Source organism: Cyrtonyx montezumae, unplaced genomic scaffold (assembly GCF_038088225.1).
Source record: "Cyrtonyx montezumae isolate F1298 unplaced genomic scaffold, pur_monq_1.0 scaffold_3, whole genome shotgun sequence".
Taxonomy (NCBI): Eukaryota; Metazoa; Chordata; class Aves; order Galliformes; family Odontophoridae; genus Cyrtonyx; species Cyrtonyx montezumae.
The window spans coordinates 24,078,493-24,093,503 of record NW_027072034.1 but is presented as its reverse complement, the minus strand read 5'-3'; the positions used below and the strand labels follow the sequence as shown (position 1 = coordinate 24,093,503).

The 15,011-nt window shown below is 37.0% G+C and overlaps 1 protein-coding gene across 1 annotated transcript in view; it reads right to left on the bottom strand.

Moving 5' to 3' along the window:
- Nucleotides 1–872: 872 nt before the first annotated feature.
- Nucleotides 873–15,011, bottom strand: part of ITGBL1 (integrin subunit beta like 1) — a 127,804-nt gene continuing 113,665 nt past the window's right edge. Inside the window, exons 9-11 of the mRNA XM_065743209.1 lie at nucleotides 9,340–9,486; nucleotides 2,861–2,974; nucleotides 873–1,381 (exon numbers count right to left, since the gene is read on the bottom strand). Coding sequence (XP_065599281.1) covers nucleotides 1,290–1,381; nucleotides 2,861–2,974; nucleotides 9,340–9,486 — 353 coding nt within the window. The 3' untranslated portion in view covers nucleotides 873–1,289. The remainder of the gene's footprint in view (nucleotides 1,382–2,860; nucleotides 2,975–9,339; nucleotides 9,487–15,011) is intronic.

Here is a 15,011-nt window from a genome sequence, read left to right as displayed (position 1 = left end):
GCCAAATCTACGTGTATTAAAGAAAAAAAAAAGAAAAAAGAAAAAAAAGACTCATATGTAAATAAGTTAGGGAAGTCCCAATAGTTGTGCATCTTTCATAACTCAATGTGAATTTCACACTGAGCAGCATTCCACCATTGGAAAAATAAAAATAAAATTTTGTTCATACCATTGCCTTGTTTGTATTTACTTGTTTGTATTAAAACTTTAATTTCTTTGTTGTCATGGTTTGAGCTGCTTTGGCTGGGACTCAGCCACTGCCCAGCAAAGCTGATTTTTCAAGTCAGTTGACCTTCAGGCCTCTGACTTTGAAAACAGTGAAATTCAATGAAAACCATGTGTGACAGTGCAATCTGTTCCAAACAGTGATTTCTGATAGCATACGGAGTTGTCGTCCTAGAAGTTATTAGTATAACAAATTTTCATTTGCTTTACTTTTCAGAGGACTAGGCAACTATACATACATAATACAGTATGAGAAAAGTACATATTAGTGTCAGGATACATATTTGGAATAGTGAATCGTACATTCATATCTTTATTAGTTCAGTTCCTTATACTTCTATAGGTTATGCATTTGACAGTATTGTAGAATGTTAAAATGGATAACCAACTGCTTGACTCTTTAACCACAGAAACTAAGAAGTTATCTTGTGGACAAGGATCTCTTCAAAGACTTCAGCCTATGGCTTTCAGATAACAGAATATCAGTTATACAGACACAGTTCTCAATTCTTTGACAAAAAAAAGTTTGGATAGATTTCTTTAATGCTTCTCCTGGAGCTGGGGCATAATCAGGATGTACAGAAAGAAAAGAATCCAACCACGTTTTTGACAAACATGATAAAATGAATCAAATGTAATAACTGACAAATATTTAACTAGTGCTATTCTTCTAGAGGAATATTTTCCATATTGATATGGAAAGACAAAAACCAAACGTAATGTAAAAACAAATGACTTTCTTTCACTTCTCCAATGATTGCTTAAGAAACAGACATAATGGGTGTAACTCAGCCTCACTGGAGTTAACCAACTAACGTGGAGGGACTTTTTTTTTAAGATTTCAGTTTTTAGAGCTTGGAATGTTCTGCTCCCAAATGAATTTGTTGCTGTTTTGTTTCTCTATGGTTTCATTATTCATTTGTTTGTGGAGCAGGCATTCACATGACAGTTCTAGAGAATTTACAACCATGCACACCCACACTCTGAATACTTCCAAAATTAAATGTTCTAGCAACCTAAAGAAAAGTCAAACTAAAAGAACCCTCAGTCTCTGCTGTCCTTTGTTAAGGGTATTCTGTTCCCAGCCAGATTTCACAAGCGTTTCCATTCCATCCTTCCCAGCACTCACAGTTTCCACAGTTACAAACACCATTACCTAGAACAGAATGAATAAATGGCATTTATCATAATTGAAATGTACTACATTAAAATGTGTTTTATGGGAAGTAAAAACCATGATAAAGTAGTTGCTCTGTTCCTTTATCATTCCCCTACGATTATTTTTTTTTTAACTTTTTATTTTGCCAAGAAACATAATTACTGTGCCATTGCATTAAGAAGCCACCTCAGGCCTACACTTACAAAGAATTAATAGCATTCTTTCATCAGCAGAATTGCAAGTACTGTAATTATGCTACTACTTGCACCCAGCTGTTGAAGCTCACTCTTCACACTGTATTTTAAGGTACTAGAAAAAATACGAGAACTGCTTTTAACTACAATTCAGAGATAAAAAGCTACAAACAGAACCGTAATAAACATTTGAACCCCATAATCTTTAAACCTAAATTCTCAGAAGTGCTGCACATATAAATAATATCTCAAGTTTTCAATTAGATGAGAAATGCATCTATCTCATTTTGCAGAGAGAAACATTAAGTTAATTTTAATTTTAACATTTGCGGTTAATTTCTATTTTTTTCATGACTTCAAGATGCTCAGCTGGAAGCCTCTACATCCTGGGTTTCCAACGAGTACTGCTTCTGCTGTTGACCTTATGAAAGTCTTTGAATGACCACTGCAGGTGCATCTCAGGCTCTGTACTGGCTACTTGACCAAGAAAAGGCCATTTGCTAATTGGGCAAGCTGGGAGACCACATCTGTGGATAGCATTGCTGGAGTCAAGCTGCTTGCTCTGACTCTAATCATCTTTCAGATTCCTTCCACTTCTAATAATTGCTCAGCAAATATTTTCTAAAATTAATATCTGTAACAGGAAGCAGCCAGAGAGTTAATTTAACAATTCCCATGTTGCTACTTGTGACTAGAGTTGTCATGAGAGTTTGCTGGCATCCTGCTTGTGTCTATTTGCATCTGCCACCCAAGTGCTTGGACAATGTTAGGGTGACATCACTTTAATCAGTGACCATCATGTCATATGAAAAATTGTCAGGTATTTCAGCCTCCCACTGAGAGTTATCTGATTACCGCTGAGAATTATTTGATCACTTGCCCAGCATAGCTATGCCTCTCACCTAACAAAGATCATCAAGCAAGTGAATATTTTCTATTACTATTACCAAAAAAAAATCTAAAACTTGAAGAAATCTCATGATGGCAGTGCTTCCATTGTACATTTTCTGGCAAAGAGGAGTAAAGTGTGATCTACTACAATGAAAATAGTTGATGGATTTCGTATCTGGTTTACTTAAATTCACACTCAGACTTTCTACTGTTGATTTGAAACCTTACGTTGATTATCATACTGCATAAAGAAACAATTACAGTGGGTCTGAACAACCTGAAAATGCAGTTCCTCCATAAGTGGAGAAAGAAGAAGATGGGCTTTGTCTAACATAATTCTCATCAGCACAGCTTGTTTCATAGAGCAATTAAGAGTTAGCCTGTACTGCACCTGTGCAAATGAGACCATCGTGTTTGTCGCAATCTCTGTCATCACATTCACAAAAATCACCCGAAATGTACCATTCCTGTGGTGAACAGATGCACTTTCCACAGTGGCAGGAACCTGAAATCACAAAGATTATTACTTACAGTCCAAGAGCACTGGCATTTTCAGGCTAGAAAATAACATCTCCAGACATACGTGCACACACAGGGATACATGCACAAAAGAACTGACTGAGGAGCTACTGCATGAAGGAAAATAATCAAGCTAAAAGCTTTCTAAATAAAAGGATTCTTTCAAAATGACCATGAGTATGGCAAAATGTTCCTTCTAATGCTTTGATTCTGCTATTTCACTTAATCAGGACTCACACTTTGAAGTTTTCCCTTGGTTTCAGACCTACAATCAGGGACACTTTTCACATAAACTGTTCTTTTTTTTTTTTTTGACTGTAAAAGTTCCAACTGTCCTTGACCCACTGTGACTCCTCATTCAGTGTCCTTAGGGATGTCTCCTATGGACACCATTTGAACCTCCAAAATATCCATCATCACAAACTAAGATGCACCACATCCAATTTAATTACTAAATGTTTGCTCTATGCCAGAAAGTGATTGTACACATAACTGTGGTTCAGCAGCGCGCTCACTCCTGCAGTGTACACTAAGGACCCTTGTTGGGATAAGCTGCTATACTCCTCCTTAGGGATTACAGTTATAGAATTATAGAATCTCTAAGGTTGGAAAAGCCCACTAAGATCATCTAGTCCAACTGTCAACCCATTCACACTATGAGCATTATGTCCCTCAGTGCCACATCTACATGTGTCTTGAACACCTTTGAGAGATGGTGTTCATACCATCAATACCACTACCCTGGCAGCCTGTGCCAGTGCCTCAGAACTCTTTCTAAAAGATTTTTCCTAATATCCACACTGAAAAGAGTGGAGATGCTGGGGGTTGAATCTAGGGCTCCTGCATATCAGATTACACTTCCACAGCCAAAGGAGAGAGTCTGGTGACATGTGAGTTATACCGCCCATAACCCACCTAGACATGGGGTGGAATTGGAAACCTCCCTTTAAGGGAAAACTCAGTCACCCCAATCTTCAAGAGAAGATTCATAGCTCTGAAACCTGAAAAAGGACAATTGCCCTCAGGCAATCATGTACTGGGGAGCCTGTAGTTTGAGAAAGGTCTGGGGGGGCTTTTCTGCAACTAAGAAATTCCACTGGAATTTTGCAACCAAGTTCCACCTGGTCAATTACAACACTCTGCTGAAGAAAGCCGGCTTCTATGGAGCCACTCCTCAACTGCCTGAATCGCCTTCTCTGCAAAGAGATCAGACACTTAAATGACAAGATGAGGAGTTTAGTAACTGCAGAGAGAAAATCCTTTGTGGAGGTAGTTCTTACAGGAAGTTGTAGCACAAAGAAAATTGAAAATAAACAAAAAATATATACTCTTACACCTTATAATTATGGAAGGCTGTGTTTAAAGTTACCAGAGTTGCTGGCCTTTAACAGAACATGCTTATGGATGAGTTAGATGCTGTTGAAAATCCCTTCTTCCTACAGTATTTTCAACAGTTACAATACAAAGGCACCGATGTCTTTAATACTAAAAAAAATTGAGGGAAGCTTGATTCTGTCAGAATATAACAGTGTTAATGGATTAATTAAAAGCAGTTGGGCCATCTTTCATTTCCTTTCACTGACCTCTGAATAAAAGCCATTTTAAAAATTCAAGTATATATTATTTTTCCTTAAATGTGCATCTGTTGATGTCAACTGATTTTCCTCATTTTTTTTCCTTAGTCACTGAAAGGTTTTCTGATCACTGAAACTTAATTCTTTAAACTTCAGAGCAGAGAATCTTTTTTTTTTTTTCATTTAAAAATATAATTAATTTACATGGTTTATTGACAAAAATTAATTTGTTGTCTAATTTTAGATAAACGTTTTAACTTGTAACATTTGGAACATGTAAACATGTACAGGAAGAACTAATGATTGGAACATTTGGAAATGGGAGTATTTGCTTAAGCATCTACTTTTTCTGTGAGTTCAGTTTGCATTGCCTACTGTGCCACCAGCATGGAAAAGATTGACGTTTCCTACAAGAATAAAAGTTGCCATTGTACAAATAGACAATGGAGAATTGCACATATATTGCCTGGTTGCTCTATAGGAGCTATTCTAAGACATACTTGAGTTTAATTAAACCAGATGTCTATGTTTATTAAAGTTATAAGGTACAAACAGCTCAAAATAATATTGAAAAGTATGAGAATTTTAGTGAAATTAAAATAGTTAATGAAACCATGATGTTGTAAGAAACCTGAAGTGATTCTTCATAAGCAATCACTGATGTTGCTCCTGATGAATGCCCACCATGTGCAAAAGATACAGCAAATTTAATGCCAAGTCAAGCAAGGAAGATCAGGCTCCATAATGTAAAATCTGTTAGGGAGAATGAATGTATCAAGCCTTTTCCCTAAACAGAGCATGCTGTACTGGGAGACTCCTCAGTTTAATTAAAACGAGTCTAATGAGTTGCGGGGTGTTTCCTGGAATCCCAGCCAGATCTTCTCAGATGGGATTTGGCTCATTACCTCGCCCGCATCCTGCACCACTACAGTAGCCATCTGCAGCCCTGTATTTACTGCCAGGGAGGCAGCAGCATGGTGGGTGTTGCTGTTTTCCTTGGGAAGAGCTTTTGCTACAGGTGGCATAGTCAGTGAGCCAAGATTTTCAAAGCATCCTAGGAAAGCACCCTGCTTTGCTTATATTAACAGAGTTTAGTTCTCTGAAAGTGTTCAGCACTTATCTACTAAAAACCAGCACTCCTTAGACTATTAAATGAAACACACAGAAGTTCAAGCTTCCTCAATCCAATACAGCACTTGCATATCTTGTCTAAGGTTCCAGTAAAGATGTAAATAACAAACCCTGAAAGAACTCATTAGTGCTCAGGTTTGACATTCTCTCTTCGACCACTACTGTTTACTATAGCTGAATGCATTTCAAAAGAAGGAACAGTTTCTCATTTTTGGCCTCTGGACATTGCCAGTCACATTAGCTATGAACATTTTAAAGTATGGGTACTCAGTAAGACATGTTTTCCAGACATATTTTTAAGTATCGAGAAGAGATTTGCCTGAAAATTAGTAAGATAATAATGATAAAATCACATAAACAACAGCTTTGAAAAATTTGTCTCTCTTTGCTTATGATCCCCTTCCCACTCAGAGAAGATGCAAGAGATAACAGGCTCCTCTTCACAGCTTCATTCTTGTGGATGTGAAGTGCTGCCTGCTTTATCTTACCACACCTCGGACACTAAAGTACAAGGTTTGGGATCCTATGCAGAGGGAGCTTGTTTTTTAATCCCTTGAGGGAGTGTTCCATAACCCTCATTTAGGCAGAACTGATCAATCCTACAAGTCACCAAAACCTCTCACATCTTTCACAAGAAACATGTGCATCATCTGTAAGAAAAATAGATCATTCTCCAAGTCACAGAATAAAATATAGAGTCATAGAATGGTTTGGGTTGGAAGGGACCTTTAAGATCATCTAGTTCCAACCCCCCTGCTATAGGCAGGGACACCTCCCTCTAGACCAGGTTGCTGAAAGCCCCATCCAGCCTGGCCTTGAATACTTCCAGGAAGGGAGTATCCACAACCAATGTGGACAACCTGTTCCAGCATCTCACCATCCCCATAGTAAAGAATTTCTTCTTAATATTTAGTCTAAATCTACCCTCTTCCAGTTTAAAACCGTTTCCTGTCATCCTGTTATTACATGCCTTTCTAAAAGTCCCTCCTTAGCTTTCCTGTAGGCCCCCTTCAGGAACTGGAAGGCCTCTATAACATCCCCCAAGGCCTTTTCTTCTCCAGTCTGAAGAACCTCAATTCTCTCAGTCTGTCCTCATAGAGGAGGTGCTCCAGCTCTCATCTTTGTGGCCCTCCTCTGGACCTGCTCCAACAGCTCAGTGTCCTTGTGTTGGGAGCCCCAGAGCTGGATGCAGTACTCTACATGGGGTCTCATGAGAGCAGAGGGACAGAAGCACCTCCCTCAATCTGCTGGTCATACTTGATGGAATCCGGGATACAGTTGGCCTTCTGGGCTGCAAGCACAGACTGACTGATCATGTTGAGTCTTTCATCAACTGACACCCTCAAAACACAGGATCGCGGAATCACAGAATAACAGATCCTTCACAGATCACAAATCCTTCTCCTCAGGGCTGCTCTCAAGCCATTCTCCTTCTAGTCTGTATCTGTGCTTGGAATTGACCTGGCTGAGGTTCAGACCTCACACTTGGCCTTGTTGAACATCATAAGGTTGGCATGGGCCCACCTCTTAAGCCTATCCACATCCCTCTGGATAGCATCCCTTCTCTCTAGTGTGTCAACTGAAACACTCAGCTTGGTGCCATCTGCAAGCTTGCTGAGGATGCACTTAATCCCACTGTCCACATCCAAAGTACGTAGGAGAAAAAATACCTGTGCCCATCATTAGTGCTTCTCTAAGTACTGCAATTTACTCCTTGGATATCCACTGGCCACACTCTTCTTTAAGTCATCTGACATACATTGGTATTTCCCTGCTGGAGCACTTATTTATGCCTAGATGTTCTCACAATAAAGCTACTATAGCACCTAATTTGGCACAACTTCATTACACTGGCTGCCCTGAGGGACACTTTCCATCACATTGGAAACTTTGCTGTGCTCAGAGGACAAAGAAACTTAAGAAAAAAAATCACACCTAATGCTCCTGAACACCGATTTGGGGTCAGAATTTTAATTCCCATAGAAAATAGATATTCAACAGTGAACTAAAACTGTATAAAATCTGGGTCTTTGGAATCTACAATTATGAAGCCAAGTTTAAAAGCACAATCACAATTTAGGGCAACTTCCAGAACATTCCAGTATGCACTAGTTACAAGACCCCAAACCTCTCCCTAGGCAGCCTAGTCAACAGAGAGGAAAAAAGGATTTGTGATATCTCTGCAAGTTCCTGCCAGATGATCTGCTCCCAAAGCCTCAGATTTACTTTGACAAATGCCCTGATATATGAGCTCAAAGTTACTTGTTGATAGAACAAAACCCACAGGCTGGAGAAAGTAATTTTCAGCCATCCAAAAGGTGGTAGGTAATGCAAATATTTTAAATTTCAAGAGCATTTTTAATTTTTACCTTTATTTAGAATTCCATAATGTGTGTTTTATTGATTGTAAGCATGTTTGCTCATCTTCACCATTTGTATAAAGAATCACAGGGAGACCATGGCCATGACGAGAAAAATTAGCTTATATGTCATAACAGAGTAATTTCAGTCCTTCAGAAACTCAGTGTTTTCTTTTATGTACCCTAATTTAAAGATAGTCACATCCCCTAGAAACAATAAACACCATCACTTCCTCTTTTTCCATGACTTTGCACCAACTTTTGCAAAAAAAAAGGAGATCCACAAAATAAAATAGTTCGATGGTGGGGAATTTGGACAATTCATAAATGGTTGGAAGAAGGTCAGTCAGAAAACTCCAAATGCATATACACATAAAAGTTAACGGAAAGGGCAATATAAATTCTGCCTGATATAGAAGGTTCCTAGCTGTTTTCTCCAGTTAACAGGTGAAATGGTCACTGTCTATGCTGTGAGCACATGGACAGAGGAAATGGCACATCCACCTCTGTGTGGGGGCATTCTTGCCTCCAGCTAATGCCACCACCCATTTACCATCTCTACTCTCATAGCTATATTAAATTAAAAAAAAAAAAGAGACAGCTTGTGCTACAGAGGAGATAAGAAACCCTTCTTCCAGTAATGCAATTATCCAATTTGAAAGACTGCAAGGTAAGAACCTCAGAGAACAATTTGGGTTAATTATCAAGATATCTAAGTTTTATTTCTCCCTCTGGCAATTTTTTATAGCTGGACTGAAGCTGACATAACCACCTTAATAAAAATTAAGAAATGAGAGAATGTGTTGGGCTCTGCCATGGGGACAACCAATACCTACCTTTCTTTTGCTGTTGCACTGGCAGAGGGAGGTTGAATATACCAAATGTTACTGCTAAGTTCTATCCTCAACTTACTCTTGCCTGAGATATTACATTTGCCATCTTGCCCACTGCAGTGTTACTGCAGGTAGCATCCTGTCCGTCAGACTAGATGGAGTGCTAACATTTGGTTTATAGCATACAGCTGCTGCAAAGTATCAGATAAACAAATGAATGAAATTATAAGCTATTAACAAACTGCATTAAAATCTTTAAGCATGTATGGCAGTGGATGTTTGACAAAATGGATGTAAGTGCATTACAGAGACAAATGTAAATTCTTTTAACAACAGGTGCCTTTGAAAGAGGTACTAAACAACAGCCCAATTTCATGCACATTAGTATGCCAGAATCTGACCATTTTTTCTGCAAGGGAACTGCTGTGGAGTAGCTAAGCTGTCAGTCCTTACCCTTCCCCGAGCATAATATGCCATCCGCAGACTCGCAGAGACTTCTGCTCTCCTCTTCTGTTATATTGCACTTCCTTGAATACTGGCACAACTTTCCAAACCACCCTTCCTGGCAAACACAGCGGCCGCACGAACAAATGCCGTGGCCTGTAATGACACCAAAGTACGTTATTAGCAGTACAAGCAGAAAGCTGTGACTGTGGTGATAGTTAAGATCACATCCAGATCTCTGCAGTGTAAAGGGCATACTATGGAGAAAAGGAAAAGGAAACAGGAAAAGGAAAAAAGGAAGCAGGAAGAGGAAAAAGTGACAGGAAATACAGACAGGAATACAGAAATAGAAAATGGGAAAAAGAAATATCTCTTAGCCAGTATTTCACTTTTCATCACAGAATACTAATTCTCCAGGGAAAAAAGCAAATAAATAAATAATCAATCTTTAGCTAGTAATTTAGTTTACCAGGCTTAAAAGAAATTCTTTATATATACCAGTGACTTCTGACCTATCCCACCTCGTATGTAGAACACAGGTGGGAATGAGAAAACTGAGACAATTAGGGAGCTGGGAAGTTGGAAGCAAGTCATAGTAGTATCTGGCAGAGAACAGAACTGTAGGGTGCAGAGAAGAAAATCAGCAATTTCACTTTTCCAATTGTGTACTTCTTGTGAGGCAAGACATCTTGACATTGTAAAGCAGGAGGCAGCACTGACAGCAGCCCAAAGGAGGGACAAATCTTGTAGTTTGCTGCAAGTTCCAGTAGCCAAATACTTCACTAACTTAAATTAGAAAATACTGGAAGCTCCAAAACTTTGTCCATATTCTCAGACATCTAAATGTTCAGAAGAATTTTTCCATCTCAGGTTGTGTATTGATTGTTCTTAATCTTTTTTTCTCTTATTTTCTACATGAATGTAAATGCTCAGTAACAAAGAACATGGCTTCATCAGCAATTTTGCAAGTGAGATTTAGCAATTACAAATTTACATATATGCATTTAATATCTATCAAATGTTATGGATTGATAACTAGCAAGAAGTGAAATGTAATGCTACCTTAGATTTTTTGTTACATTTGGAAAACACAGCAATACCACAAACCAAAACAAATGAGGAAGAAAACAATTGGGTATACTGTCCCATATGCTGCTTCCAGTTAGATGCCACATATTGTTTACAAAAACTTATTACAGATAAGCTTCTTTCAGAGTATTTTTATCTGCCTTATTTATTTTTTTCTCAGCAACATACAGACTAGATTTTTTTAGTTTAGTTATGTCAGCTACTGAGAAGTAATAAGCTTACCATGATTTAGGTGCTGGAAAACTATCTGTAGAATTACAAATATTTGTAATCATTTTAGCGAAGGAAAGTAAGAAATCTATGCTGATTTCACCGAGGGAGTAATTTGTATTATTTTTCTTGAATAGTCATTATGATTTAAGTGATGCAGAGAATGATTATGCTTGTGAAGTCTTCATGTAAGTCAAATAAAAAATAATCAAATAAACATCAATTTACAGGAAACAAAGTTAGAAAAGTCAGACAAAAAAAATTGGACATGCATTGTTTTGCATTCGTCATTCTTATCCTATCTTCTGGAGACAACTGGAACTGGCTGTGTCCAACTTGGGGCAGCTTCTCATCTCACAGAAGCCACCCCTGCAGCCCCTACTGCTTAAACACAATACAACCATATACATCCCTAAAGCACAAAGGACTTACCTGTTTTTTTTCTCTGGGGAATCTATTTTACCAAAATAGTATTTACTATATTATGAGGTGAGATGAGGAAAGAGTCTGTGAAAACCCGTTTTATTTGGATTAGTTATTTATATCCAACTTGCAGATGCTCTTCACATTTATTTGAAGACGTTCAAACAAGTCAACCTAACAGAAGGGCTTAAACATTATAAACAGTGCTTCTCAGCTGAAAGTAATGATCATACTATTTTAAAAGTGTCCCAATTTCATTCCAGTGAATCTCAGACTCTCAAAATTACAAGCAACAACAGCAACAAAAAGCATGGCACCTTTTAATTTTGAAGATAATTTCCTTCAAGGAGGAGTTTAAAATTCAAGAATATAGAAAAGGGGAAAAGAAAACTCTCTAAAAGATGAAGTAAAGCTCAATGGAACCAAATTGGCTGAAGTAATGAAATACATATTTAGCTGTTCAGAATAAACAAATCTACTGGAAAGTGTCGGTCTGTTATGAGATCTAAAATTCAGATTCAAATAAAACAAAGTCACAAATTGCTCATTGTAATGGATCTTCAACTGTAAAAATAAGTGTTCATGAACATTTAAATATATGACTGAATATTTTAAATGTTTATCTTTAGCAGAAAAAAAAATGCTGTGATGGGGGGACAAAGGAAAGAAAAACATATTAAGAATTCTGCCGCTTCATTTAAAATTATTAATAAAATATGAGATGAGATTTAAATGTGAAATACACTAGCAAAGAGAGCTTTAACAGATTACAAGCAGAGGTCCATCATAACCCAGACTGATGCAAATCAAACCAGACACCAAAATGAGATATTTTGCATCATTTTTTGAAAGTAAATTCTGTGGAACTTCAGTTGAGAACAACACATGCAGCCAACTGCAAATGCTGTTAGAGTTCCCCAAAAAAATTATACTATTATTTTCTAATACAAAAAGTTCCACTACATGTGTATTTCGGTATGATGAAAACAGTAAGTTAATCGTTTCAGAGGTGGCTCATTCTTATTTATGGGCTAACCAACCAATTATAACTAGATAATGCTCAAAAACAGCAAATTGAGAGCAGCTTTGACCAAAATCTCTCACTTCATGGGAACATTTCTCAAACTAACATAATATATATAAATACAATGAAGCCAACAATAACCATAAATGACGGAAATACGCCTTCAGCTTTTATAATATGAATTCAACTGTCTTGTATAAAGAATGTGTTTGACAAAACAACAATTGCATTATATAAAAGAGAAGCCCAGTAATAGTGGAAAAAGAGAGGCTTTTCTAGTTAGGAATGGAAAAGATGTACAGCCGAAACAACTCACATAAATGAGAAATTTAGCTCTGAATAAAACTGACATAAGAGGGAAAAAAAGAAAAAAAGAAGAAAGAAAGATCAGAAAATATAAAGTGAATGAACAATAAATTTTAAATGTGTATCATGACCATGAAAAATCTCAGCATAATGTAGGATCCCCAGTTTAGTACAAAACATTAAATTAGACAAATATTTTTCTCTATATTTACATATAAGCAGGATTTTCTCTTTATTACCCAAGAATAGTAAACTACTTTCTATTATATTACTAACATAAAAGAATATTAAAAATTGTATATCGGGCAGAAATATTTCTAGATGAGCTGGCTTCATCAACCTGCCAAAATATACTAAAACAATTGGTTAAAAAATTACTGGATCACTAGTTTTTATTTTTATTTTTTAGTATTGGAATACCAGGAGAATACCAGCTGACTGCAACAGTTATGAAAAAATAAATTCAGAGAAACCTAGAAGAAACAGAAAGAAAATTACTGATTTTCTACTATATTTCCATAATACAATTTTTTGTGTTGTCCAAGTCTAATACAGGTGGAGTATGGCTCCAGCTTGAAGTGTGCAACAGACAGGCAACTCAACTGACAGGCAACTCAACTGACAGGCAACTCAACTGAAATTTAAGAAGTCTAATGCAATCTTCGTATGTATGTAAAAATAGAGAAACGAATAGGAACAGAAGTAAATAGGAACATTTGGAGCACCAAGGAGATGGAAACACACTGTGATAATCCGTTTGAAAAGATTTTCAAAACTTGGAGGAGTCACAAAAAGTTCCAAAGAAAGAATTCAAAGGGCAAAAATGATTTGTTGAAAGACCATCAAAGATGTGTTATCTATTCACTCTACTGTGAAAAGAATAAATAAATAAATAAAAATAATAAAGGAAAAAGAAAAACAAAATGAAAAAAAAAGACTAAGAAATGTTTCAGCAAGTTCTAATTTCACATCTTTGAAGGTATTCGAATGGAGATTCTCAAACTACCAAAGAAAGACAAAGCAATAACCAGAGAGAAAAGCTGGTGCTGACAAACTGAGACAATCTGAAAAGTGAAACAACAGTTACACAAGGATGATAATTATTGGAGTAAACTATCTGATATTGGCATGAACCAGTAGTTTTCAGAGCACAGCTGGATGCCCTTTTCAGAGATAAGCTTTAGTTGCACACAGTACACAGAATTCAATATAAGGGAGCTCTATGCATAACGTAATGGCTACTTATAGCCTAATATATGAAGCTCAATGTATGAGACCCTTTTGGCCTTTGTGAATTAATATAGAATCAGAATCACAGAATTGTAAGGGGTGGAAGGGACCTCTAGAGATCATCAAGTCCAACCCCCCTGCCAAAGCAGCTCCCTAGCCCAGCTTGCACAGGTAGGTGTCCCTTGTAGTCAAATGAAATGCTCTAGGTATCTACATGAAGTCTCAACTTTTTATACGTCTGCACAAACTTCTGAGTGACCAGGACAGAAATCTGTATTAAATTTAAAAGAATAAATAGGAAAGTAATTAACTAAATAAATTCAACTAAATTTAATAAAGAATATACAATGCATGCCTTCAGACTTCTCAGTTAAGAGAACTTGGTCCCTGTGCTGAAGAGTTTTCAAGAGAAAAATGAAAAATGTTGGAGAGGAAAAAACTGATTTGAGCGCAAGAAGAGCAAAAGAGGAATTACAAGTTGACTTCAGATGCCTAGCACTGATCACAGAATTATAGAATCAGAGAACTGTAGGGGTTGGAAGGGACCTCTGGAGATCATCTAGTCCAATTCCCCTGCTGAAGCAGGCTCCCTAGACCAGTTTGCACAGTTAGGCGTCCAGGTGGGTCTTGAATGTCTCCAGAGAAGGAGACTTTAGATTACTAACATAATCTAAAGTATCAGTAAGTTCTTCATGATGGTGGTAACTATACAAGCATCCCTTTGTCCTTTTAGAGTTAAACTATGGTTGGATATGGATATCAGAAGTCATACAAGGTGCCTACATTTAAATAACTCAAGACTTTCAGCAGATGCCCCATACAGTCTCTGAAGTCCATAGCAGAGTCATGAGTTGTATCCATATTTCTGAATTTTCAGAACAGATTCTATCAAAAGCTGTCTTTAATTGGACGATAGGCTGATGTTATTTTTTTCTTTCTTAATTGGTGTTTCTAAGCATTTTAGCTACATTATGTCCTATATATTTCTAATTCTGTGAAGCAATATTGCAAGAAATGAGAAAACTGTCTAACAGCAAGTGTGCCATAATATTAATAGTTAGCTTTGCTTAATGAGGTGTATCATTAATGACAGCTCTCTCATTATGGTTATGAACTTATTGGTCTTATAAGAACATGCAATCTGAAAATATCATATTTCTGCCTCACTGCATGTGAGAGAATAAATGTCATTCATGATTTCTGCAGTATGGACCTAGAAATCTTCAGTAAAAATAATTCACCATTGCTGTTTACAATCTAACAATCCATAGTTATATTCCAAAAAAGGAAATCAGATTGTCCTCTGAATCAAATTACTTGGTCTAGCTGGATAGTAATGAAAATTTTATGCTGAAAGGAGCATGGCAATTAAGGGTAAGTCATACTAGCCTCTTGAGAG